Source organism: Dreissena polymorpha, chromosome 6, assembly GCF_020536995.1.
Source record: "Dreissena polymorpha isolate Duluth1 chromosome 6, UMN_Dpol_1.0, whole genome shotgun sequence".
NCBI classification, from domain to species: domain Eukaryota; kingdom Metazoa; phylum Mollusca; class Bivalvia; order Myida; family Dreissenidae; genus Dreissena; species Dreissena polymorpha.
The window spans coordinates 113,706,050-113,733,515 of NC_068360.1; the positions used below are offsets into that span (position 1 = coordinate 113,706,050).

Consider the following 27,466-nt stretch of genomic DNA (forward strand, 5'->3'; position numbering starts at 1 on the left):
TTCTAAAATGCTTTGCCAAGACACATATTTTTTTAGATGAAAACATGCAGTGTTGGTAAATCCTGATCACCTTCCTTTTTAAAAATATGTTGTTGTTTTTTGTGACTCGCTAATCAGTTCAATCGGAAGAAAATTCTTATGATGTATTTAAAACAAAAGACAAGTGACACAACACAATGTTGCTATTACTTGTATTGCAAAATTTCTGAAATTTTCTAGCACAATGACATTTCTATATATTCTTAGGCTTAAAAGTGTTATACAACTAATATGTGTAATGGTCGTACGTAACTGTCTCATTTGTTTATTTAAGAGACTGCATAAATTGTCATGGCTATATTGGATTTAGGTAGAATACTTTGTCACATAATATCACGCAAAACAAATACTTTAAATATAATTCACATGAAACACACAGTTAACATCAACAAGACCACAAAGACTTCACCATTACCAGTACATATCAATACCTGTCCTCCTGGAGTATTACCATAGTTGCAAATTGGACAAAGTTACACACAAAAAGCAAGGACTTTTCTTACGATTTTGGCAAGATTGACTATCAAGCATATAAATTATAATATACCGCGTTATCGATGGGAAACCACCTTTGACACTGACTAGCACAATCTTAAAGAAAAGCTTAATTAAAAATACAAACATGTACAGGCCAACACAAATGGCAATTATGTACAAATGTGAAAAAATGAATTCACATATTAAAATTAAACTTTGTCACATTTTTGCAGCCAACTTTATAAGTTTGTATTTCTTTTTTGTTTTCCTACAGCAATAACATAGCATCAAGGACTACACTATATCAATGTCCGTACAAGCCACAACCAACCATGGTGGAAAGTAATCGTAAATCAGGGAGAAAAGTACACAGGACCTACCTTTTTGGTCGATTGAGCGTATTGCGGCTCTGGTGCCAGATTGGGGTTGCTGGCACTGAAACAGATGAAAATGGCGCATGTGGAAAAAAGAACACAAAAAATCTTTTTTTTATGTTTACCTATGTAAAATGAATGTTTAAATTGGTATTGATCAACAATAAGCATACACATTGAGTAATGTTTAATCAGTTATTTTCAATTGTTATATGTGTGTGCTTATTTTGTATCTGATACGTTCAGGTATGTTTGGATTGGACTTGTACAGTATGTAGTACAGCCGATCTGAGAGTTGGAAATAATGACTTTCAGATTTTGATTTTACTGCAGCCATGATTGGATTTGTAGAAAATTGCCTTGTTTTCCAACCAGATTGTTTCATGAGAAAAACTGGAAACATATCACCAGGAAACTACAATTTATTTAACATTTGCCCACATGACTCTATATAAGTTGATTAAGAATTTTATAAGGTATGGTAAGCCCTATTTAACCAGGAAATAAATGTCATTTTTGGTGTACAAATGACAAACAATATAACCTCATCCTCTGAATATGACAACTGTCTCTGCCCCTTCATTTGCTTCTATACAATATACATTATTGTAACCAACATTGTAAATGCATGACTGCATGTTGGCAACTGTTATTGCTTGTTTCTTTATTCAGTTATTGCAAGTGCACAATCAATTACAGCATCATCTATCAATTTATCATGTCAATCAAAACAGATACACTGCCCTGCACATCTAACCAATTAATAGGAAAGTGTACATTTTTAACATGATAATGTCAATTTGATAGATAACAAGCAAATTCATTGAATTGATATCCCCCCAGCCAAATATAAAGTTTGTTAATGAATGGATGAAAATCACTTTATATATGGTATAATCCTAAACAAATATTTAAGTGTAGGGTTATTGTTTGTATTGCAATTCTCCTCATTGATATATATACACCCATGCAGTATCGTATTGAACTCTTGTAGTTTATCTGAGATATAGACAGTGTTCATTTTTATGTACAAAATTTGATGTAAACAATGCAACAGATCTTGCACATGTAATTTTGGGAGACAACTTATTGCCTACTAAACTCACCATAGGATTATGCAATACATGCGTTTACATTGTTATAAAGAACATAACTATTTATGGTTTTACAATCCTCAAACATTACTCACGTAATATGAGATATCATGACACACTGCAAACACTCCTGCCTTGTGGTGACTTATATATAATCTACTGACATTTTTAGTGGTACATGTAAATGTACCTTAATGATTCATCAATAGTGGAGGGTTAAAGTCCAAAATGGGTAATCACAGTTGAATCATAAATAGAATTCCCATCATTTGTGCATGATAACATGAGTGAGATTTAAGATGTGAAGTCATTATTATTATTATCCACACCATTATTTCAATAAAAAATAAAAGCTGCGCCATGAGCGCATGATACGCCCGTCGTTCGCCAATGAAGTAGTAAGGTAATAAATAACCCTTTGAATCATTTTTTTACTTCAGTTTATTTGTATTTGAATACATGGTTTATTTTATAAGTACATGAGCATGGAAATCACGAAATTTTGACGAACAAAGTCCCATAACTCTGGAACGACAATTCAGAATTCCGTCAAAAACAAAAGGGGATCAGGGTTTATTAATATTAAGATTGTGTTGAAATTTGAAAAAAATCCATCGAAGGATATTTGAGCTACAGTAGGACATTCAATGAAATCACGAAATTTTGATGAACAAAGTCCCATAACTCTGGAACGACAATTCAGAATTCCGTCAAAAACGAAAGGGGATCAGGGTTTATCAATATTAAGATTGTGTTAAAATTTGAAGAAAATCTGTCAAAGGATATTTGACGTAGCGTACGACATTAACAGACGGACGGACGGACGGACGGACGCGGGGTATACCATAATACGTCCCGTCATAGACGGGCGTATAACAAAATTGTTGTGTTAAAAGACATGGCTTAATGACTGTTAAAATAATCTTGATTGAACTAATAAGAGTATAATTGGCAAAATTTGATAAACTTTACATTTGAAATATCTTCAGAAACAAGTTTGGTCACTTATTTATTTTACAATCAAAACTTTTAAAATATAATAAAACCCATATCAACACATTATAAACGTTTTAATTAGTGAATGATTATTTCTAATTGTTCTCCAATTTTCTCCACATATTTGTTTACGTGGTATAACATTCCGCACAGTGCATGCCAAATCAGTCAATAAATGAGACCTTGGACAAAATACCTTTAAAATTATGCCTTCTCAAATTGCTGACAATAGAAAATATTATTACTGTTTAAATAAATGTACATTGATTATATTTCCCACAAACCTTTGTAGCAATATTTCTCCTTTAACCTTTGCTGCAATATTTCTCCCCAAACCTGTGTTGCAATATTTCTCCCTTAACCGTTGATGCAATATTTCTCCCCTAACCTTTGTTGCAATCTTTTCCCAAACCTTTGTTACATAACTTACAATATTTTTCCCCTAACCTTTGCTGCAATATTTCTCCCCAAACCTTTGTTGCAATATTTCTCCCTTAACCTTTACTGCAATATTTCTCCCCTAACCTTTGTTGCAATATTTCTTCCCTAACCTTTGTTGCAATACTTCTCCCAAACCTTTGTTAAATATTTCTCCCCTAACCTTTGTTGCAATATTTCTCCAAAAACCTTTGTCGCAATATTTCTCCCCTAACCTTTGTTGCAATATTTCTCCAAAAACCTTTGTTGCAATATTTCTCCCCTAACCTTTATTGCAATATTTCTCCTAAACCTTTGTAACAATATTTAACCCCTAACCTTTATTGCAATATTTCTCCCAAACCTTTGTTACAATATTTCTCCCCTAACCTTTGTTGCAATATTTCTCCCAAACCTTTGTAACAATATTTTCCCCCTAAACTTTGTTGCAATATTTCTCCCAAACCTTTGTAACAATATTTTTCCCCTAACCTTTGTTGCAATATTTCTCCCAAACCTTTGTAACAATATTTTTCCCCTAACCTTTGTTGCAATATTTCTCCCAAACCTTTGTAACAATATTTTTCCCTTAACCTAACGGCTGCTGAATAAAGCCCCTTCTGAGCAGATTTTATATTGTGAAAATATCTATCAAGAAAATGTGTTTGTTGTTTAAAATCAGACAAGCCAATACAAATCTGTTTCGAAGATCTTATTCGGTTGATCAATTCTCACCAAATTTGCTCACTTAGGACACAATTGGTCCAATTGACATTTTAATACAAAAAAAAATCTTGGGAGAGGGGGGGGGGGGGCTATTGGCTTCAGATGTTTACAAAAATTGTACTATTGGATAAACAGGTCCATCGAAAAGCCAAGACTGGATTATTTTTTCCCATCTTTGGATTTATATGTGCTAATACAAGGATGCCCCCACATTCCACTTGTGTAAAATCTCCACTAAGGTAGACAATAAATTCCCAGCTGCTATTGAATGTCCCCACCCCTTTACAAGTGTACTCTTATAAATGTTTTTGTGCCTCATCCAATAGTTTATCAGTCATTATCACTGCAGATAGAGATAACACCTGGCACTTTTCCTGGATTTGCAGATTTACAAGTACTTAAGGCACATAATGCCCGAGTACTGAAAACTGCCCTACATCCATCAGAGGTGGGGGAACAATAACCATGGAAAGGGATTTAATGATCAATCCCCACACAAGTTATGTGGCCTGGTCAAGCATCGAACCTGCAGTCTTTAAAATTTTAAATCGTCAAGTTAACCCTATATCACTTAGACACGTATTTTGACACATTTGTAGTCCCATAGAAAGTTAAATTCAATTAAAGACCTTTCTTACTAAATTCAAGTTAAAAAGCTTCATTTCAAACCCTTAGATACTGATAATCAGCAAACAGAATAGAACCTGAACAGGTAGCGAGTTACTCGCAGGCTGTTCTGGTTTTATGATGTTTGCACATGCACATAGCCATTTTCACTTTGCATCTAAGTGGGAAAGGGGGGTTAAGGGAGAACCTTTTTTCAACTTATTCGTGCAAATAACTTAATGTTTTTGATTTTTGTAATAAAATTAAAAAGTCAATACATACCCCTGCTCTTCCTTAGTCGTGTCTGAAATAAAATAATAAATATTATAGAATGAGCACACAAAAACATTTATTCAGTACACCAGTGCGTGGTAAATTATTTAAGAATATGATAATAGTATAATTATTGATTTCATAATGATTTGACATATTTTTAATTGATTACATAAGAATATAAACTGTTACCAGATAAACCATTTGTACATGATGTTTGTTTGCAATTAATATAATCATTAAGGTTTTAAATAGTCATTTATTCCATGTATTTCTTTGTAAAGGCAGGTCATGCATACACATGAAGCTGTAAATGTGGTTTTATTTTTTTTATAAATAATTGATTAGAAACCATACATCAAAATGTGCATGTTATATATTGCTTTATTATATTTTATAATAATAATATATAATAATAATTATATTAACACTGAGAAAAGTATAGTGTTCAAACAGCTTTCGCTTGATAAACAGACTGCTATAAGACTAAAATTTATTATAATAGAGGATAAAAGTACAAAACATAATAAATACAATCAATATTCTAAATTGCAACACGATAAAATCACCATATTTATCAGAAATTTGACTTCTTTCCACATAATCATTAAGTTGATACAGATTACTAAAGCATAATAATCTGAAGCACAACAAGGGATCTAACAATAAACCATATACTTAACCCCATATCATTACCCCCAATTCAATCATTTCATGATTTTAGTTTATAAGCAAACTTCCCTACTCCTGCAATCCCTCAATGTTGCTTTAAACACTGACTGCAACTAGTCATAGAGGCTCAATACATTAGCTGTGAATATTATTAGCAAGAAAGGCAGAAGCCCAATGCCTGTAATTTAATTGCATTAACCACCCATGCAATGTTCATGAAATACATTTAGGGTACAGTTTAGTTTGTGGTCAGTTTCATTTGTAATGCTAAATGGGAAACACAATATCACAAAGTTGTATGGTTTACTAAAGCTTACAGGACAAGCTCAACAAAGCAGGTAACTTTGTTGAACCAGTGAAGTCACTATATTTTATAAGTGCAAGTTACAATTGTAATGTGACAAGCATTCATTATTTGTTAGTCTATGCAAAACCAGGGCTTTCCCTGGCTCAAAAATTTCTTTAGCCAAATTCGCCTTGCTATAGCAAAATTCTTCAATTTTTGGCTCTTTTTAGGTTTCAATGAAGAAAAAGTTGTAGCCAAATAGAATTACTTAAGCCAAATAAGTCAATCTGTAGCCATTGGCTAATTTGGCGAATGGCAGAGTAATCCCTGCAAAACTTGAAAAAATATAAAAGAATTTGCATTTCATGAACAATCATAAATATCATAAATGCACTTCAAAAACAAGGGACAAAATTGTCACAAAACCAGGTTTTCATTGTGAAAAAAAAATCTGATAAAGGGAGAAAACTCAAACTGAACTTTTGAAATGACGAAAAAAAATTAACCCCCTTTGTAAGTTTTTTTTTTTTTAAATCTATTTTTAGTCGTGGCGACCTTGACATTGGAGATATTGACGTGATTCTTTCGTGGGACACACCGTCCCATGATGGTGAACAAATGTGCCAAATGATTTTAAAATCTCACAATGAATGACATAGTTATGGCCAGGACAAGCTCATTTATGGCCATTTTTGACCTTTGAACTCAAAGTGTGACCTTGACCTTGGAGATATTGACGTAATTATTTCGCGCGACACACCGTCCAATGATGGTGAACAAATGTGCCAAATGATTTTAAAATCTGACGATGAACGACATAGTTATGGCTCGGACAAGCTCATTTATGGCCATTTTTGACCTTTGAACTCAAAGTGTGACCTTGACCTTGGAGATATCGACGTAATTATTTCGCGCGACACACCGTCCAATGATGGTGAACAAATGTGCCAAATGATTTTAAAATCTGACAATGAACGACATAGTTATGGCCCGGACAAGCTTATTCCGCCAGCCCGCCAGCCAGCCAGCCAGCCAGCCCGCCCGCATTCGCCAATCTAATAACCAGTTTTTTCCTTCGGAAAACCTGGTTAAATATGTTGTAATATCTTTAAGTGCAAAGCAAATATTAACCTCATATATAGTAGTGCTGCAACAATACGCCAAAAACCGTATTGCAATATATTGTCAGTTCAAAAACCCGTATTGCAATATATCGCAATATATTGCTAACTTGTACCAAAATTATAACTTGCCAATTACCCGATAATCCCGTATATTCCAGTTTTAAAGCAAATTCTGGTATATATTTACTATAAATGTGCTCAAGAATAACAAGAAACACAAACATTCGCAAATTTTCTTAAGTATCAAATACATTTTGGCATTCGTTACTATTTAAAGATGTGATGAAATAACGTCCAACCGGGGCGTTTTTTTCCACTGAACACGCGTAATTCACCTGGCGTGATGTTCCCGATTTTAAACAACACAAAATACACCCATACTTTCCATGCGACGTTCTACATTTCTGTATAATTTTCGCGCACTTTTTATTGAGACAAAGGATAAAGCACGTTTTATTTGACGCTAGAATTTTTTATTGTCGCATTAGCATTAAAATTTGGAAGCGTATTTCCGAAATTCTGACTACAAATTTAATAATGCTCAATTCAGAATCGAACGAAACATTTACAGCTGTGCGCAATTAATTCAACGATAATCTGTTCAAAAGCATCGAACGAATGCTCCGATGTAACAACGCTACTCCGTATAATACACTTTCAGAATGCTGATTTTACGAAAAAAAATATTTACACTGCTTTGTTTTGTTTACCTTGTTATCATTATTTCGGATGGCTTTTCTGGACGAAATGTGAATGATTTTTGTAAAATTTTCGTACCGGTATGATGAAAATCGTATCGCAATACAATATGCCGATTGCGTATTGCGATATATACCGATATACCGGTGTATTGTTGCAGCACTAATATATAGTGCACCTTAGCTTAATTGGTCTTTCCACAATTCAACCCGCTTCCAAACCATAAGCAAAGCATTTCTGGGTAATGATTGGAAAGCCATTGTTGTCAATTCAAAACAGGAGTGTGACTCTGGTTATACCTCGGTCATAGGATGAAAATACCAACCCACCCCCTCATCATACTGGGTCACCCAAAATTGGTTTTCACAGACCCAGTCTCTCGTTATAAATAAGGAGGAAACAAGAGATGTGTTTGTCAGAAACACAATGCTCCCTACTGCGCCGCTTTGAAATATTTTTTTTTTATTATATCCCTTTAAAAATATTACTTCCCTTGTGAAAATGATCTGTTCCTGCCAAATGATATAAAATAGAAATATATCCCTTGAAAGCTTGTTACTTCTCTTGGATTTTGTTATTTGACCTTTGACCTTGAAGGATGACCTTGACCTTTTACCACTCAAAATGTGCAGCTCCATGAGATACACATGCATGCCAAATATCAAGTTGCTATCTTCAATATTGAAAAAGTTATGGCAAATGTTAAAGTTTTCGGACGGACGGACGCACAGACAGACAGACAGACAGACAGACAGACAGACAGACAGACAGACAGACAGACAGACAGACAGACTGACTGACTGACTGACTGACTGACTGACTGACTGACTGACTGACTGACTGACTGACTGACTGACAGTTCAACTGCTATATGCCACCCTACTGGGGGCATAAAAAGTGGGAAGGAGGGGATGAAAATAAACCAGATAAATTTTGTTTATAACTGGACACTGTAGATGCTATTTAATGTATCTGCAACATCTACAATAAGAATTGAAATTTCTCAAAGCAATTTGGTTCAACTTGAACTGAGATAATTATCAAAGTCACCTATTTTTGGTCTTTCACTTTCACACCAGCAAAAGTACAAATCTTCAACATCTACAAGGAACTTATTGTGTCAATAATTACAGGAAACAACGCACTTATTTGACATTATAGATGTTGCCATATATGTTCACGACCAATGATTTCTTACACTTAATGCCTCTTCAACCTACGAGGTATCAACAAGGATGTACATGTTCATGTTATTTATGTATTTGTTCACCATTTTCTATGTTACAGATATGAAGTCACAGCTTTGGGCTAACCAATTCACTAAAGTTATTCAGTCATGATTGTAACCTTACGATTCAATGTGTCAAGGTCAAGCCATTTAACCAGTTACTTTGTACACATACTAATGCAAGTAACAACTGTCCAATTTAAATCAGAGTTACATTCAATGAATTGTTCAAGAAATGATTTCATGATCAATCACCACATTTAGTAACATGTCTGTAGGAATCAAACCCACATTTCTCGGTTTGAAAGTCAAGCGCTTCAAGCTTACATCACTTAATGATTTTCAATACAAAGTGTTAAAAGACTTCATAAAATGATAATTTTAAACTTAAACTGTATTATTTTTACCTGCATACAAATATGTTGTTGTTTATTTGTTAATTTTCAATGTCAATGTCAAGATGTTTGCCCCAGTACCCAGGGTGTCAAAATTATTCTAAATTAAGGCTATGTTAAAAACCTTTGATTCAAATGACAACTGGGATGTTAAGTTATTGGGAACAAGACTATTGCCAAGCAATAAAAGTCCCCTACCGGCTCCACCATTGTCAGAATATTTTTTTATTTGTTGCCATAGAAACCAGAATTTTTGACGTAGGAACAAAATGAAATGACGTGCATAATGTCCATATTGCCATCTATCCATGTTCTAAGTTTCATGAAAAAATATGAAGAACTTTTAAAGTTATCGCAGGATCCAGAAAAACACCATTTTCAGCAGTATTTCTAGTCTATTTGTTGCCATAGCCACCAGAATTTTAGACGTAGAAACAAAATGAAATGACGTGCATAATGTCCATATTGCCATCTATCCATGCTTCAAGTTTCATGAAAAATATTAAGAACTTTTAGAGTTATCGCAGGATCCAGAAAAAAACACAATTTTCAGCAGTATTTCTAGTCTATTTGTTGCCATAGCAACCACAATTTTTGACGTAAGAGCAGAATGAAATGACGTGCATAATGACCATATTGCAATCTATCCATATTCCAAGTTTCATGAAAAAATATTAAGAACATTTTTTTAGTTATCGCAGGATCCAGAAAAAAACACAATTTTCAGCAGAATTTCTAGTCTATTTGTTGCTATAGCAACCACAATTGTTGACGTAGGAACAAAATGAAATGACGTGCATAATGTCCATATTGCCATCTATCCTTATTTCAAGTTTCATGAAAAAATATTAAGAGCTTTTAGAGTTATCGCAGGATCCAGAAAAAAACACCATTTTCAGCAGTATTTCTAGTCTATTTGTTGCTATAGCAACCACAATTTTTGATGTAGGAACAAAATGAAATGACGAGCATAATGTCCATATTGCCATCTATCCATATTTCAAGTTTCATGAAAAAATATTAAGAACTTTTAGAGTTATCGCAGGATCCAGAAAAGTGTGACGGACTGACGGATACAAAACCATAAGTCCCCTCCAGTGAAACCGGTAGGGGACTAACAAAACGCCTTGAAAAGATTATGGGATACATTTTAAGCTTTTGTTTGTTTGTTCACTATCAGCATGCATTTTAACAAATCCAGTGTCTTCATGCAAGATTGGGTTTCAACAGTTTAAACCCAATATTTACCTCGAAAGAAATTTTTGCTCAAATACTGGTAGTAAATTCGGATGGTCACACAATTACTTCACCTAAAATGTAAAGCTATTTCCCTGACAAACAATAGGCCACACTTGTTTGTGATTTTGTTTGCATCTTGTTAAGCCAAGAAACCAAAAGGTTTACAGATAGAGGATACTCATGTCTATACATAAGATGACACTGCATGCCATGCTCATATAATTTTTATGGTTGAATGTGTTAGCAGTTACTGTAATTGATTCTAAATTTAAGTGATAGCCAGTTTTTCAGCTTCAGTTACAATTTTAGGCAAATCCTAAGCTTAATTAAACTAATTGCTGCAAATTAAAGCACACAATTTAACTTAAAGTTCAACGTAATTTCCACACATGGACAATGTCATGATAATTATCACAATGTTATGCTGAATAAACCATGGAAAAAATGCATCCACATGCACTGTTACTTGATATGGGCTAAATCAACCTCAAACTTATGTAATGCACAACTTATTTGCATTAAAACCTGGGGCTAATAAATAATATCACAACATCAACAGACATGTCACATGTATGACTAACTAGATAAGGTAAACCTGACAAAAACACAACTTCTTGAAATAAATTAACTTCACCTTGAAATGCAGCAAACAAGCTGAAGCCAAAAAAGAATTGTTGGTGTCAGATCAAGTTTAAACCTATGGTATAAATAGGTACAACCAGGGGGGGGGGGGGGGGGGGGGAGATTAGATGCACAAGTTAAAGGACACTGAATCTCTTGCCAATTCAAGCTTGAAGTTCATGATTACAACCATGTTTACCATGACTTGAAATTGTGTACTTTCAACTGCTACAAAACAGAAATGTTGGGTTAACAATATTGACGCCTATTACATGAAATTGCACTTAAAAATGTGACTTAAGTATTGCTACTTTCACAGTATTGTTCATTTGAAAGATTACAGTGATTTGATGGACAAATCAAATGTTTTCATGGTAATTAAATTGTTACAAATTGGGGCGATTATATGGGTTTTGTCAAGTGTTTTGTAACTAAATTTTAGCAAAACTGCACTACAAGTTGAATCTACATTACAAAATTGAATTACTGCAAGCTACAACATTCCAAAATGGACGACAATACAAATATTTAACAATATTATTGAAAGGAATTTACGCAAACCGACTGAAAGACAACATTTCAGGAAGCTTATAAATGTTTCACAAACACTTATCCAACAATTTATAAAGTTTCTTCATACTAATATTATGCTTCATATCAGAATTTCATCTTGGAAATAATTAATAAGGCAATGTTCATGTATGCTTCAATACGGTGAAAAAAACCAAGAATGTTATCCCACAATTGTTGTAATGACTTCATAAAACTGTCCAGTAAATAATTAAATTCTAACATAATAGTCTATGATGTTTCTACGGACTGAAGTACACAATTATTGTTGTCAACCAACCACTGATAAACAACGCAAACAGAAAGTAAAATGCACTTTATTGAAATAAACATCTCTCAAGGGCTAGAGGGAGTACACTAAATAATATCCTGTATAGCAAACATACAGGGTTTCCAAAATGCCCGGTTAAATCCCCAAAAAGAAAGCATTCTTTAGATCGTCACCGAGATTGAAAGTATTGGCTTTACTCAAGACACAGACTTGAGACTGTCTCTGTAAATCTTAACCCTTTAAGCGCTGGAACCAAATTTTGAAGGCCTTTGCAAACAGTTTGGATCCAGATGAGACACCACAGAACGTGGCGTCTCATCAGGATCCAAACTGTTTGCTATTCTGATAGTTTTCCTCTATTATTTTTTTAAGAAAATGCTAATTTTAGACATTCAGCCGACGACAAATTACCCAGCATGCAAAGGGTAAAGGCTTTGGATGCAATCAAGTTTAAATACTTATTTGGCTTCAATTTTATAACGGCAAAAAGCATGATTAAACAAAAGATGTGTTTGTCAGAAACACAATGCCCCCTACTGCGCCCCTATGATTTCTTAATTGTTTTTGTATCATTTGGCAGGTACAGATAATTATCTCCCTTTGAAACTTATTACTTCCCTTGGATTTGTTTTTTTGACCTTTGACCTTGAAGAATGACCTCTACCTTTCACCACTCAAAATGTGCAGCTCCATGAGATACACATGCATGCCAATTATCAAGTTGCTATCTGAAGGGACATAAAAGTAATGAGCATTTTTCGAAACCTAAACGCTAAGTGACAGAAAGACAGATAGACAGAAGGACAGACGGTCCGATCACTATGCCCTCCTTCAGGGGCATAAAAACTAAGATCAGATATAAACATTACTTTAACGTTTTTGTCGTTTTTTGTGACAATTTTCAAAAGAACACTGGGAAACTATTATTTTTGTAGCTTTTGAATGTTAACTCTCAGCATGCATTTAAAAAGATCCACTGTCAACATGGGACGATTGGGTTTCAACAGCTTTGAAAAGGCTTACAGTCTATTTTACCGTACATAGAAATGAAAGACATGTCACATTTGGCGTTTTAGTTGGCTGACAGTAGTAGTAAATTATTGTGTAGTCGCACAAAAACACTTCACTTACAGATTATAGGAAAATGTTGAAATGGTTAGGTTTTAACATTTTTAGAAACATGATTTTGAAGATGTGAGCTGCACTAAAGAGTTTAACACCCAGTGTTTTTTTCACCATTTTGGAATGGGGCCTGGTCCATTTAGATTGGGAAAATTCGCGGCATTATGACTAAAATTGGGAAGTAAGTGTTGTTGTTTTGGTAAAAAATGCTTCAAAATTGGGGAAATATTGGGGATACAAGTGTGTTCAGTATTATATTTACTAAGGTTGAACTTATATGGATGGGAGAAGAACAAAATAATTAATCTAAAAAAAATAGTATTATTATTTCCATTGGGAATTTTTAGCTCCCATTTGGGAAAAATATATACTTTTTTCCATTGGGAATGGGTCCGATTACCGGACTCAATTTTGATTGGAAAAAAACAACACTAAACATGAACATGATGATTTCAACTGTACTTAAGTGTATTACATGATAATGAGTTTGTTTTACTGCACTAAAAGTAATCAAATGTATTTACATCAGATTCTGTTGAAAGGGTTACACACTTGTCATTTATAATTTGCATCATCAATTTCGATCCTTTTGGATATTAAATGTTTAAGACTGCAATAAGTTAGAAATTATACAATATTCAAGCTGCACTTTGTATAAAACAAGGATACCAATTCATATTTTTTTTACAAGAAACACCAAATGTGATCATTGCTGCAACTTACAACAGTTCTTTTTTTTGTCTTTGTCTAATGTCTAGTTTAAAGTACATAAAAATGGAGAGGGGGTGTTCGACTGTTGATAATATGCACAATTTAAACAGACACCATATGAAAGAATCTGTGAAATCAAGCCTGAAGTTTTTGCATGTGAACAACAATGTGAACGACAACTTTTGTTTGTGCACTTTTTAAAAAGACTGAAATTTTGTGTTTTAAGCTAATTCAGGTCTTAGTTTTACACAGTTTAGTACCAGGGTTTGGTAACAGAAAATGTTTTTGCCTCATTTACAATGAAGTTGTGTACATGACAGTTTCACATCGAATTGCTTTTGTATTATTGCTGTTAAATTTTTGCTGATTTCAAGAATACTATAAAACAATTAAAACAGGAATTAAAATTCTTCATGAAAACCTAAATAGTTATAAAAAGAAATTAGAAACTACTGGTTAACTACAGTGCATGATGCCTTTTTAATCTATTCTACCAAGGTGCACACATGCAACATTCATTACCCCCAACGCATAACATTCCAAATCTCACAACAATACTAACACATCAACATTATTGAAAGGGATTAAGGATACTAGCAAGAAACTTATCAAATTTATCAATAATATACAGCTGTAGGCTACAAACTGTTACTTTAGATAAATTCCTTAAGTCCCCAGCTAACTACCAACAAAAATGTGCACACTATTTTTGTAAAAGATTAACCAGAAAAAATAACTAAATCTATCTACATAAATATGAAATATATGTATGTCAATGTGCTTCAAAATCACCTTTTACCCTTAAAAATCTAGATAATTTTCAAAGGCTGGTTATTTTGCGGTATATGGAAAATGCTATTTGCCAGATTTATGTTTTTCTTAAAACTTTATTCAATATTATCCATTCACTGTCCTCCGTCATCATTCTGTTTACCCACATAACCACGTTCAAATGAGTCCAATAGATCTTTGTATATTGTAAATATTGAGCAACTGGTTTAAGCCTGATTTAGTGTTAAATCCTTTATAACAGATGGGTTTTTTAGGCCATTGAAAATATTGAAGAATAAGATATGGTATAATCTACGCACTACTGATCTTACCAGATAAAACCACTTTGAAAGTTATTGGATTGTTTACAAAACATTTGATTTGACAAATTCAAAGTGAATATTAAAAGTATTAAGTCTTATTAATAATTACTGAAACATGAAAATTGAGTGCCCTTAAACAACAATGTTTTATTAGACTTTCTATTTTAAAGCCAGTCATGATACAATTGTCTAATTGTAGCCCTTTATGTAACTTATGACTGCTTAAATTTTAGCTTCACTAAGCTATACATATTATTGAGTCAATAGCACTTTATAACGCATACAGTTTCCCCATTCTCTAGAATCAATGTATATTACAAATACAAATGGTATAACCAGTTCCAGTCCTTTCATAGCCAAAAGCAGAATAAGCTTTTTCTTCACCATGCATGTCTTGATAGGTCACTTAAGGCCAGTGTTATTAAATGGTTCGTTTCTCAGACATTTATGTTTAAGTGTAAAACAATTAAGCATATTCAAAGATTTTTTAAAATAAATTTTAGGGGATACCCAAACTATACACGGAACAAAGGAGGTTAAACACATGTGAAATAAAATATAAATGGTAATGCAAAATTAAATTACTGTATATAAAGACAATTGTAAGGGTAGGGCGTTTATTGCCAAAGGAGAAATCTTAGAACAACAACAATAAAAAGGAAAGGGCAACAAACAAACTACAAGCAATATACACAAAGTACTTCTACAACATCGCTGTTAGTTGTGTACACAATAACTTGCAAAATGCAAACCAAGCTGTTTTTTTCAACCGAAAATACCAGCCACTTGTAAACTCACACACACTTACACGACTCTCCACCTGGACACATTGGTCCCGAGTCACGACTCCGAGATCTCCAAATCATCACGAGGGCACATATTAAAATAATACCCACTAATCCACCAATAACACCCCCAATTATGGCAGCAATATTGGTAGTCGATCCTGAAAAGCATGCAAAAATTGAAAGCATTAACTTACTCATTTTTCAGCTAACATGAGTTGTAATACCATGGCAATAGCGGACGCATTGGATTCAAAACCAGAGAATATTCTTTATAATTCCATTCTTAAGTTTACTTAACTTAAAAATATATTATATAAATGCATAGATTGATACATAATTTGATTCATTTAACATCCAAACAGTAGTAGCTTGATGGAGATTTAAAGGTTTGGTCATTCCCAGCATATTCAAATCCAATGTTGTCTACTATGCCATGTCTGCATAAACATACATATACCCTAAATATCTTGTGATAACCTCTTGTCAGCACTTACAGTCGTCTCCAGCGGCGCGGCGTCTGTACCACAGAAAGTATACTAGCAATACTATAATCACGATGCCGACCAATGACCCGATGACTGCCCCAGCAATTACTCCTGCATCGCCACTGCCTATAATGTCCATTATTGACAAAACATAAACATTATATAAAATAACAATATCCCATTACAGAGAATTTTCTTGCCCAATTGGGAAAAGTATGGGTACCAGCCCTGTTTTGGAGATTTGCGCGAAAAACCATGAAATTGGGAAAATTTGCGTTGTGAAGTCTTCCCATCCTGAAATTGGTGTATTCTATTTTTTGCTCCCAAGTACTTTAAACTTGATAACTAGGTGTTGGCAATTATATATTTACTAAGGTTCAAGTCAAAAAGCTGCAAAGGGAAACTCACTAAATTTTGCATTTTATGTCTAATAAAAAAAAAAAGTAACCTTCAATAGGGAATTTTGTGGAGAGCAATCTTTTTTTCTTATATGGAAAGTGCCGTTTTCATTTACTTTATAAAGAAGGTAAAAAATGGCTGCGTTAAGGGTGATGATAACCATTTGGATATATACAATATTTTTCATCATTCAGCAAAATACAATAACAATTATCAATCTCTTATTAATGTAACTAAAACTCGCTTTGCATAGACTGACATTTGTTCCCTGGGACCTTTTTAAATTGATCAGTGATATTACATTCTTGCTATTTTTTCTCCTGCCAGAAGTATGAGGGCATTATATGACCTTCATTTATCTACCTGAATGTGTGTCCCTAAACCAAATGACCTGAATTTTACTCAATACAAACTCTTGTGAGGTGTCATTGGGTAAAAATGTTCTGACTATGGCATGATTAGGTAAAATGTTTGATGGTATTCTCTATAGCATAAACTAACTTTTTCTTCAAATTGACCAGTGCACCCAATTAGGTTTTGACCTTACATTACCTACATGTAGTTTGGAACAATGATGACAATCATTAACACAAAATGTCTTTAGACAAATTTCTGGAAGATTGGGCAAGAAATGGGACATCTAGAAGGTTAACCTTGATGATGACATATTAATTTGTCACAATAATTTCATAAAACAGATAAGACACTATCACAAAAGCTCACCATGTGCATGCTTAAATGAGCTAACAACATTCCTTAAACTACTACAATACTACATTAAATATACCAAGGCTGGTATCAACAAATATTTTCTTACTACTGATCCATACTTAATTACAGTGCCCTAGATAAGCTGCGTATCTGCATCTTTCAACCTATTAATTTAAAATGTATTAAAATGCAAAGAATTACAATATCACGCATATTGAAAACACAACAAATTTCACTTTTACGCAAATTCCTCAAATTTGATGCTTATAAGTTGGTCGCAAACGTTTTCGAACCAAGAAAGCAAGAGCCAATAAGTTCAGAATCATTCGTGTTATCCATTTTTTTTAAAGTTTAAAGTTAATATTATGGACAGTTTAAAGGATTAAATATGTTTTAAAACTTCAGTTTATAAAGTTAATTATGATAGTTATCCCCACGCTTTTTGAAAAAAAGGTGGGGATATTGTGGTTATCTCCGCCGTCCGTCCGTCCGTCTGTCTGTCCGTCCGTCCTGGCCACTATCTCCTCCTACACTAAAAGCACTAGAACCTTGAAACTTACACACATGGTAGCTATGAGCATATGTGCGACCCTGCACTATTTGGAATTTTGATCTGACCCCTGGGTCAAAAGTTATAGCGGTTGGGGTGGGGCCGCGTCAGAAATTATCACTCATTTTTTAAGGTTATTTTACATTTACTTCTTTATTTCTACACCGATTCACTTCAAATTGATACTGGACCTCTCTTATGACAATACGGTCAATCTCAACCATGCATGGCCCCATTCCCAACCCTGGGGCGCCCCGCCCACATAGGCCACACCCACCAAAAATTTCCATTTACAATAATTTTTTCATTTCTACACGGATTCACTTCAAATTGATACTGAACTTTTGTTATGACATTAGGGTCAATCTCAACTATGCATGGCCCCAATCCCAACCCTGGGGCGCCCGCCCACATAGGCCACACCCACCAAAAAATTCCATTTACTATAATTTTTCATTTCTACACTGATTCACTTCAAATTGATACTGAACTTCTCTTATGACATTAGGGTCAATCTCAACTATGCATGGCCCCATAACCAACCCTGGGGCCCCGCCCACATAGACCACACCCACCCAAAATTGCCTTTACTATAATTTCTTCATTTCTACACGGATTCACTTCAAATGGATATTGAACTTCTCTTATGACAATACAGTCAATCTCACTATGCATGGCCCCATTACCAACCCTGGGGCGCCCCGCCCACATAGACCACACCCACCCAAAATTGCCTTTTACTATAATTTCTTCATTTCTACACCGATTCACTTCAAATTGATACTGAACCTCTCTTATGACAATACGGTCAATCTCAACTATGCATGGCCCCATTACCAACCCTGGGGCCCCGCCCACATAGACCACACCCACCCAAAATTGCCTTTTACTATAATTTCTTCTTTTCTACACCGATTCACTTCAAATTGATACTGAACTTCTCTTATGACAATACGGTCAATCTCAACTATGCATGGCACAATTACCAACCCTTTGGTAATTACCGCCCTGCCCACATATGTCACACCCACCCAAAATTGCCTTTTACTATAACTTCTTTATTTTTACACCAATTCACTTCTAATTGATGATGAACTTCTCTTATGACAATACGGTCAATCTCAGCTATGCATGGCCCCATTACCAACCCTGGGGCACACCTAGGTCAAACATTTGGCGTGGGGATACGCGTCGGCCTCTGCCGCGCCATTTCTAGTTTACAGGTTTTTTTTAATAAATACAAGTGTGCAGCTTCAAAAGAAGTAAAGCAGCAATGACTTTAAGGTATGCATTTTTGTTAACTCATTTCAAGAGTGTTATCACCCTATTTTTCAAAATCCATGGGTGAAAACCCCATTTCCCAAATAATTATCTGAGGCACTGTATTAAATTCATGGATGATGTTTATTCTTAAAAGATTCAACAAAGAAGATCTTAAAATACATAATTTATATTTATTCTAGTAATCTTTTTATAACCAAAATACAATGTAGATACAATAACTAAGAATGTATTTACCTGCTGTTGCCAAACCTCCCGAAGTTGGATCTTCATTCTCATTAACTGAAAAAAAAGGATTCACTGCATAATTATCCAATACAGTAAAAGCTTATTCAGTAATTATTTAATGCAATATCAAATTAAGTTGTGTCCCCAAACGCCTGCCTCATAAAATTGTAGAATTTGTTAGAAACTTCAAATTTGATATATAAATAACAGTTTTTTTTGCAGCTTTTCTTATCCAAATTTTAACAGAAAATATGTTACATGTATTAAGGAACAGGCCTGTGAGGTGACCAAAGTGCTGGCAAGAAATCCATCCTTTCTGATAAATAAAATACATGCAGAGAGATGCAGAAAAAACAGGTTTTCAGGGGAGAAGAGGGTGTATCTGCCAAGGGTGTATCTGCCAATCTGTTCTGCTGATAAATGCATGCATTAATGAAGCTTTACCATGCAAACATGTATGCACTCTAAAGGTAAAGCTGAAAACATTCCCAATTGTAAGCCCAAGTAAACAAGTTCACAGGCTTGAAGATCATATTGGATTATTTTTTTGTAGAAAAAAGTGAAGTTTTATGATTATTATAACTAAATTTTATTTCAGTTACATTAAGCAGAATATATAACTATAATTTATATTATCTTGTTATTGTACTTTGAATTATTGGGAACTGTTATCAGCGATTTTCCTCCTTCTTTATAAAGTACCGGTAAACGGTACTTTTCCAATCGAACGAAAATTCCCAAATTCCCAAAACGGTACTTTCCCAATCGAGCGAAAATTCCCAAATTCCCAATCGGCATCTGGAAAAATCCCAATCAGCGTCCGAATTTTTTCTCAAAAGGATAGAAAGTTTCGTAAAAAAACCAACTTTCGGCGAGCGAACAAAGAAAATCGTATAGTTGTGTGTAACCATGCGCTCGATTAATTTCGGGTTTTATTATTCAGCGCATTCAATCAATAGAGTTGTTACTGTTTCCGGTTCTTTTGCCAGGCAGCCAGCGTACTGTTTTACGTCGGTTTGTAACCTTATCGTAGTTTGAAATGAGTCATAATAGCAAATATTATGCAAAAAAAACAATCGGAACCATCTATCACAGGACACATTGACAGCAATAATGATGCTGTGCAGGGAGGGATGCAAGCAACTGAGTGATGATCAAACATCAAAGATTGTTGAAATTTTCACAAAAATGAAAGAGAGAGACATTGCTTTAAAAGAGATTAAAACAACTAGTAATTGATTTGGTGTGTTCTTTATAATATTTTGTTATTTATATAAACTTTATAACTTAATGGTCATTAAGGCATGCCTGCAAATGATTATTTAAATGGATATGTTCAATTAAGTATGAACTGTATGATGTATTCAATAAGACCCAAACTTCACGACGTGATTTTCCCAATTTCAGGATTTCACGACTCGATTTTTCCCAATTTTGAGGTTTTCACGACTCAATTTTTCCCAATCGGACCGGTACGGGTACTTTTCCCAATTGGACAAGGAAAATCGCTGGTTATATTAAATTAGTTTTTCCAAAATCAGTTGACTTTTTGTACACAAAAATCTTAACCCTGAAATTGATTTTTCCCCAAATTTTCATGTAAAAAAATATCTGCACAATAAATCCAAATATGGTTATTACTAACAAGTCACACTAGTTTTGCATTCATTTTGTTACTTACAAACTCTTAGGAAGAAGTTTTTCCTTGTTGCCTCTGGTGTCTCATAGAAAGGAGTCTGAACAGCAACATAGCACTGGAACTGAAGAGGATTGTTGGATGCTCTTGTTGCATCTTGGTCTGTCATGTTGTAGAGAATGCTATCAGTCTTCTGATACTGGCAGCCATCAACTGCCTGCACCTCGCCTACAATATGGTCACCCGAGTTTGGAATGTGGTTGGCCAATGAGCTTCCTGCAACTATGTTGCTCTTCCTCCATTTGATTTCACCATTCCGATATGAACCAAGACTTGCTTTGCAAGTTATTTTAATCACTTGACCAATATAAAATTTTGCCGGAGAAGAAGATTCTGTCCCCGAGTCCGTAATCTGCTGCCCAGCAAAGTTGGTTGACGACTGGTTGAATGCTGTCATTTCTATACCAGGAGGCTTTACTGAAGGAGAACACATGCCATAGCAGAAGACAACATGCAATCATATGCATTCCTTAGATGGCCTAAACAACTGTGCAAAACACAAATGCATAATTCAACCTTGAAGTTGAACTATTAAGAAATAACACAAAAAGAACAATTGACTACAGTATGCAATAATGCAACATTATAAAAACGTAAATAGGGCTTTGTTTAACTGAAATAATAAAGACTTTAAAAATAAAGTAAGGAGAATTGCATAGAGTTTATCTTCAAGCACATGCAGTAAATCAAGAAATATCTTTGGAAATGATAAAAAATGTTGCTCACAGAAACAACTGGAAGAACATCAGTTGTATAAGATATCCACTGAATTTCTGTTCAAACAGAGTTTGACATTTTACTAACAGAATAAAAAATCAAAGGTTTGGTTAGGGACATACAATGTAAAATGTAGATTGCTGTAGGTTCCCCTTCAGAAGAAGGTCCATATATAGTTTGAAGTATACATCACATAAACAGAATATAAATAACTTACAATTAAAATATTCTTATTTAATCTTTTATGTCTCACTTGTTGATCATTCTGAATTGAAAGTTGAATTTCTTACCAGTCACTGTAAGATTCTTTTCTTCAACAGCTACAGCAGGTTTATAATTTGAACCTTCCACGTATCCATACTCCAAGGTACAATTGTATGTTGCTGCATCATTACAGGTCAGACTAGATATTGGTAGTGATATTCCGAGTGTTGGATTCGTTGGACTGAAACTTCCATGAACCTGAATTCCAACCATCATGACACCACTTTCAAGGATTGGTGTCTGATATCCTGGTAATGCAGCCACTGCATTTTGCAATTTTGCCAAGTTTTGTACAACTCCATTTTTGGTTATCCTACCCAACCTTAAGTTATCAAATCTTTCAACATTGTTTATATTTGCAAGTCTGCAATTAATCTGCAACCTATCAGTAGAGGTACTGTCAGCAGAAACACCAGCATCAGCAGCTGGTAATGAAGAATTAGTAGCTGTTTGGATATTGAAGTCAATTGCCAAGCCTGAAAAGTAATGAAAATCCAGAATTATAATTATTGCATTTTGTACCATAACACATACATAAACATAGACAAAGTCCATTTCTGATTTCATTGCGTTTATTTCTGCTTATTAACACAACACAAGTTTTCCAATGTTCGCAAAATAATCTTAACTGTAAATTTAATGTAATGGCCTTTTGGCCCCATGACAATAATAACTTGTGTGACCGAACTGACCGGCCGTCCCTTGCTCTCTAACTTTTTTCTCCTGACAAACAGTGTATTAATATAGATTGGAACACCCAATGCTGACTTGTTGATTTCTGACGGGATCTTGTGCACAACTACATGTTCATGCCCAAATGTAGCAAAGTAACATGATATGCGAAAGACAAATATGGAAGGTAGTCCGCTATTATAATGAAATCATACAACATTCAATCTGCACGTATTCGCTAGTTCATTAATTAGCCGGTCTCTTTGTTTGTAAGATATTGCTTATAGTAGGAATTTAAGCCAATTGAATTTTTGTTGTTTACAATTTTCTAATGCGTATAATCAGAGCTCCAGATAAGGGTCGTATTTTCGTAATTACGAATTATTTTCAAGTCCGTTAAGTATTTATTTTAAAATCTTGTCGTACCATTAAGAATTACAAAATCAAGTTACGAATATTATTTTCACATCGGTTCGTATCGATTTTTATTGAGTTCTTTTCGCGTATTAAAGATCTTTGCGGTGGTTATATAGAATGGTTATCGGGATTGTTTAACAAAGCACATTTTTTCCAGTAAAAGCGGCGTATACAGTCTTATCTGTCAAAAAACAATGGCGGCGCCCAGAGAGCGTCTTAAAAAACTGCAAAGCGTCCAAAAACACGCTTTTAACATATTGTACGCAAAGTGAGCCGAAGTTAAATGTTTAGAAAGACATTATAGAAAATATCTTATACGATGTTGTATGTTCAGTTGCCGACACAGTCGGAAAAGCTAAACAAAAACGCAACACGACGGGTCCAAAAAAACATTGAACCAGTGGAAGGGACAAGTCCCGTGGCTAATCGTTGAAAAGATTGAAGGGGAGACCTTTTTTAATTGTGAAATATGTAAAAATTTATCTAAGGCATGCAATCTAAGCACAGTTTGGGCATATGAAGGTATTTGAAAAATGAAATTGTATAATACTGAAAAGACACTGTTGAACTCGTATAAATAAAGTTGCTAGTATGTTTATTTTGATTTTTTTGCATGAAAATAACCATTTTTATTTATTTTTAGGTCATTTAGAAAAAATAAGAATTATTTTCCAAAACTTAGTAGTAACGATAAGAATAAAATTTCAGAGTTAAGAATTCTTTTTGAAAATCTGATAGTAATTTAAGAATTGCACAAAACCTTATCTGGAGCTCTGGTATAATATTTTGTATACTAATATTTAATATATTATTTAACTTGTTACGTCACAAATTTAACCTAAAACATATTGACCATGGCCCAAATGAGCTCACCTAAGATCCCACATAACACATCTGTTTTGAGCATGAAGTGTTCCCCAGCCAGGTTTCAAAATAGACTCAACAAGAGCTGTGTTTCTGAAACACAATGCCCCCTATGGCGTCGCTTTGACGCCATATATTTGACCTTTAACCTTTAAGGATGACCTTTGTCTAAGGCCCATTACTTTTCCCAAAAATCAATGGACTGTAACAAATTTCACACTTCATCAGTAGTTCATAAAGGTAGACTTACACACCTTAAATCAGCTCAATATCTGAAAGTGTTGCTCAATTTTTTTTCCAGAAAACAGTTACTATAGAGACAATATCTAAGCCCATGGCCCATAACTTGATATGAGGCTATGAAACTTTGAAGATGTCATAGCCAGAGGAAATTTTTCATAGCCAGAAAAAAAAGAATCAATTTACAGTGAAATTATCATGAAAGGACGACAACAGTTGTTATACATGTATATAGATAATATTGCAATTGGGGATCAGATTGTAAACAAATCAGTATTCCAGTTTCAAACTTTTATTCCATCACATCTGACTCTGAGAGTTCTTTACAATATTTTGCAATGATATTTTCATTATTTTCGAATGATATGAATGATAAACACTGTTTACATCGTTATTTCAAAGCTAATAATAACACACATTCAATCGTTTCACTTTATTTATAAAAACCCTCTCACTATTACACTACGCGACCCGTGATTGTTGCCTAATTTTCGGAGTCAAAGCGGACAATTTGCTTTTTGAGTGGAAAATCACCGCAATTTCACATGATTCATAACTCTGCCGTCGCACGAGAGCAAGATAATCTTCGCCCTGATTACCCTCAGTTTTGCGGTGATTCGCCGTGATCGCAGTGGATATCGGTGACATCGATGATTCGGCAATTCATGCATATAAACCGAATCATATCGATAACTGTATACATAACGCTTTTCTAATGTTCACAATTATCAAATAATCCAACATAATTACAACATCACTTACGAAAAAATAGTTGGTAAATATGTTTGAGAATTTCATTAACACAACCATATGACTACGCCATTTTTCAGAAGTGAAAATAGTACAGTGCATAATGTGGGACGAGCGTATTTAAAAAAACTAATATCATATTTCTCGTAAATTACCAAATTATAGTTTTGTCTAAATCAAATACCATGTATAGACAGAGCTCCAGATAAGGGTCGTATTTTCGTAATTACAAATTATTTTCAAGTCCGTTACGTATTTATTTTAAAATCGTGTCGTACCATTAAGAATTACATAATCAAGTTACGAATATTATTTTTACATCGGTTCGTATCGATTTTTATTAAATTCTTTTCGCATATTAAAGATCTTTACGGTGCTTATATAGAATGGTTATCGGGTTTGTTTAACAAAGCGCATTTTTTCCAATAAATATACAGTCTATCTGTCAAAAAACAATGGTGGCGCCCAGAGAGCGTCCTAAAAAACTGCAAAGCGTCCAAAAACACGCTTTTACCGTATTGTACGCAAAGTGAGCCGAAGTTAAATGTTTAGAAAGACATTATAGAAAAGATCTTATACGATGTTGTATGTTCAGTTGCCGACACAGTCGGAAAAGCTAAACAAAAGCGCGACACGACGGGTCCAAACTTACACACAAAAAAACATTGAACGAGTGGAAGTGACAAGTCCCGTGGCTTATCGTTGAAAAGATTGAAGGGGAGACCCGTTTTAATTGTGAAATATGTAAAAATTCATCTAAGGCATGCAATCTAAGCACAATTTGGGCATAGGAAGGTATTTGAAAAATAAAATTGTATAATACTGAAAAGACACTGTTGAACTCGTATAAATAATGTTGCTAGTATGTTTACTTTGATTTTTTTTTGCATGAAAATAACCATTATTATTTATTTTTAGGTCATTTAGAAAAAATAAGAATTATTTTCCAAAACTAAGTAGTAACGTTAAGAATAAAATTTCAGAGTTAAGAATTCTTTTTGAAAATCTAGTAGTAATTTAAGAATTTAACAAAACCTTATCTGGAGCTCTGTATAGAGAAACAAGGTATTTATAACCGACCAATGATGAAACACTATGCAACTTTCAATTTAGACAGTGCTACATGTATATGGCAACAATATGGAATATGAAAAGTGGTAGTGTATTCGGGCCTGCCAAATACAATTAAATAATGTTTACATGTTATGTTCAATAATTATTGCATGATCATTCTGCCCTGTTATATTAATTTGGAGCCTTTCAAGCTACCGACATTACTTCATCAAGTTCATGTCGGAACGGGAGTATTTTAGCTAATAAGCCCATTGTATACAACAACAACAAAAGCTTTATTATTGCACTGTATAATGTAAGTGTATACATATATCTTAAATGTACATGTTAGTGTAAACCTCAACATAACTCGCTTAAAAAGGTGAGCCACGGCGAATCGCGGTGGTTCGCACTGCTTGCGTAACAGCGAGATACATCGCGCGACGGTCACCGTGGAGTCGCCGAGACATCACCCAAATTTCTTGTTGCTCTGAATCACCGCGATTTGTCACGTTGCATTGATTGCGGTGATGCGAGAACGCGGCAAAAATCACGGGTCGCGTAGTGTATTTCATTTATGGGCGTAGAATGCAAGTTCAGTTAACTGTTAACCAAAAGTATTCCATCATTTTAAATAGGGGAGCCGGACTTTACACTCTCTATAAGTTCTAAGGGAGATCACTAATGATAGAAAACTAAGGGAAGTAATCAAGCGGTGTCAGTGTAAAAATTAACAACTGAAATGCGTAAATTGATTATTTATTGTTTTATTTCCTCTGATTTTTTTCATCGCAATTCAGGCGATCTATATTCAATTTTTCTATCGCCAGAGCCGAGATTTCATTGCATTGGCGATCAGGCGATGGGTTAATTTTGCAGACTGCATGAAACTAACATAAAATGTATGTTTTATTAACCAAACAAAGAATGTGTTTGTGAGAAACACAATGGCTCCTATAGCGCCGCTTTAAAGCCATATATTTGAGCTTTGACCTTGAAAGGGGCCTTTTCACAGATTTTGGCATATTTTGAAGTTTGTCATTAAATGCTTTATATCAATAAATGTAAACATTGGATTTTAAAAGCTCCAGTAAACAAGGGCTGTTTGTAAAACATGCATGCCCCCCATACGGGCTGTCCGTTTAGTGGCAGCCATCGTGTGAATACGTTTTTTGTCACTGTGACCTTGACCTTTGACTTAGTGACCTGAAAATCAATAGGGGTCATCTGCGAGTCAATGTACCTATGAAGTGTCATGATCATAGGCAAAAGCGTTCTTGAGTTGTCATCCGAAAATCATTTAACTATTTCGGGTTA

The 27,466-nt window shown here is 34.3% G+C and overlaps 2 protein-coding genes across 4 annotated transcripts in view; both read right to left on the reverse strand.

Moving 5' to 3' along the window:
* Positions 1–27,466, reverse strand: part of LOC127835199 (nectin-3-like protein) — a 237,605-nt gene that overhangs the window by 97,695 nt on the left and 112,444 nt on the right. The window lies entirely within an intron of this gene.
* LOC127835197 (uncharacterized) overlaps positions 1–27,466 on the reverse strand; it is a 48,419-nt gene that overhangs the window by 12,190 nt on the left and 8,763 nt on the right. For 2 of the 3 annotated variants that reach the window (XM_052361516.1, XM_052361518.1), the window contains exons 2-7: positions 22,180–22,629; positions 21,158–21,589; positions 19,486–19,530; positions 15,843–15,980; positions 5,012–5,033; positions 897–951 (exon numbers count right to left, since the gene is read on the reverse strand). In XM_052361516.1, the coding sequence (XP_052217476.1) occupies positions 897–951; positions 5,012–5,033; positions 15,843–15,980; positions 19,486–19,530; positions 21,158–21,589; positions 22,180–22,629 (1,142 nt within the window). Of the gene's footprint in view, positions 1–896; positions 952–5,011; positions 5,034–15,842; positions 15,981–16,316; positions 16,434–19,485; positions 19,531–21,157; positions 21,590–22,179; positions 22,630–27,466 lie in introns of all 3 variants that reach the window. The other variant, XM_052361517.1, reaches the window with a different exon arrangement.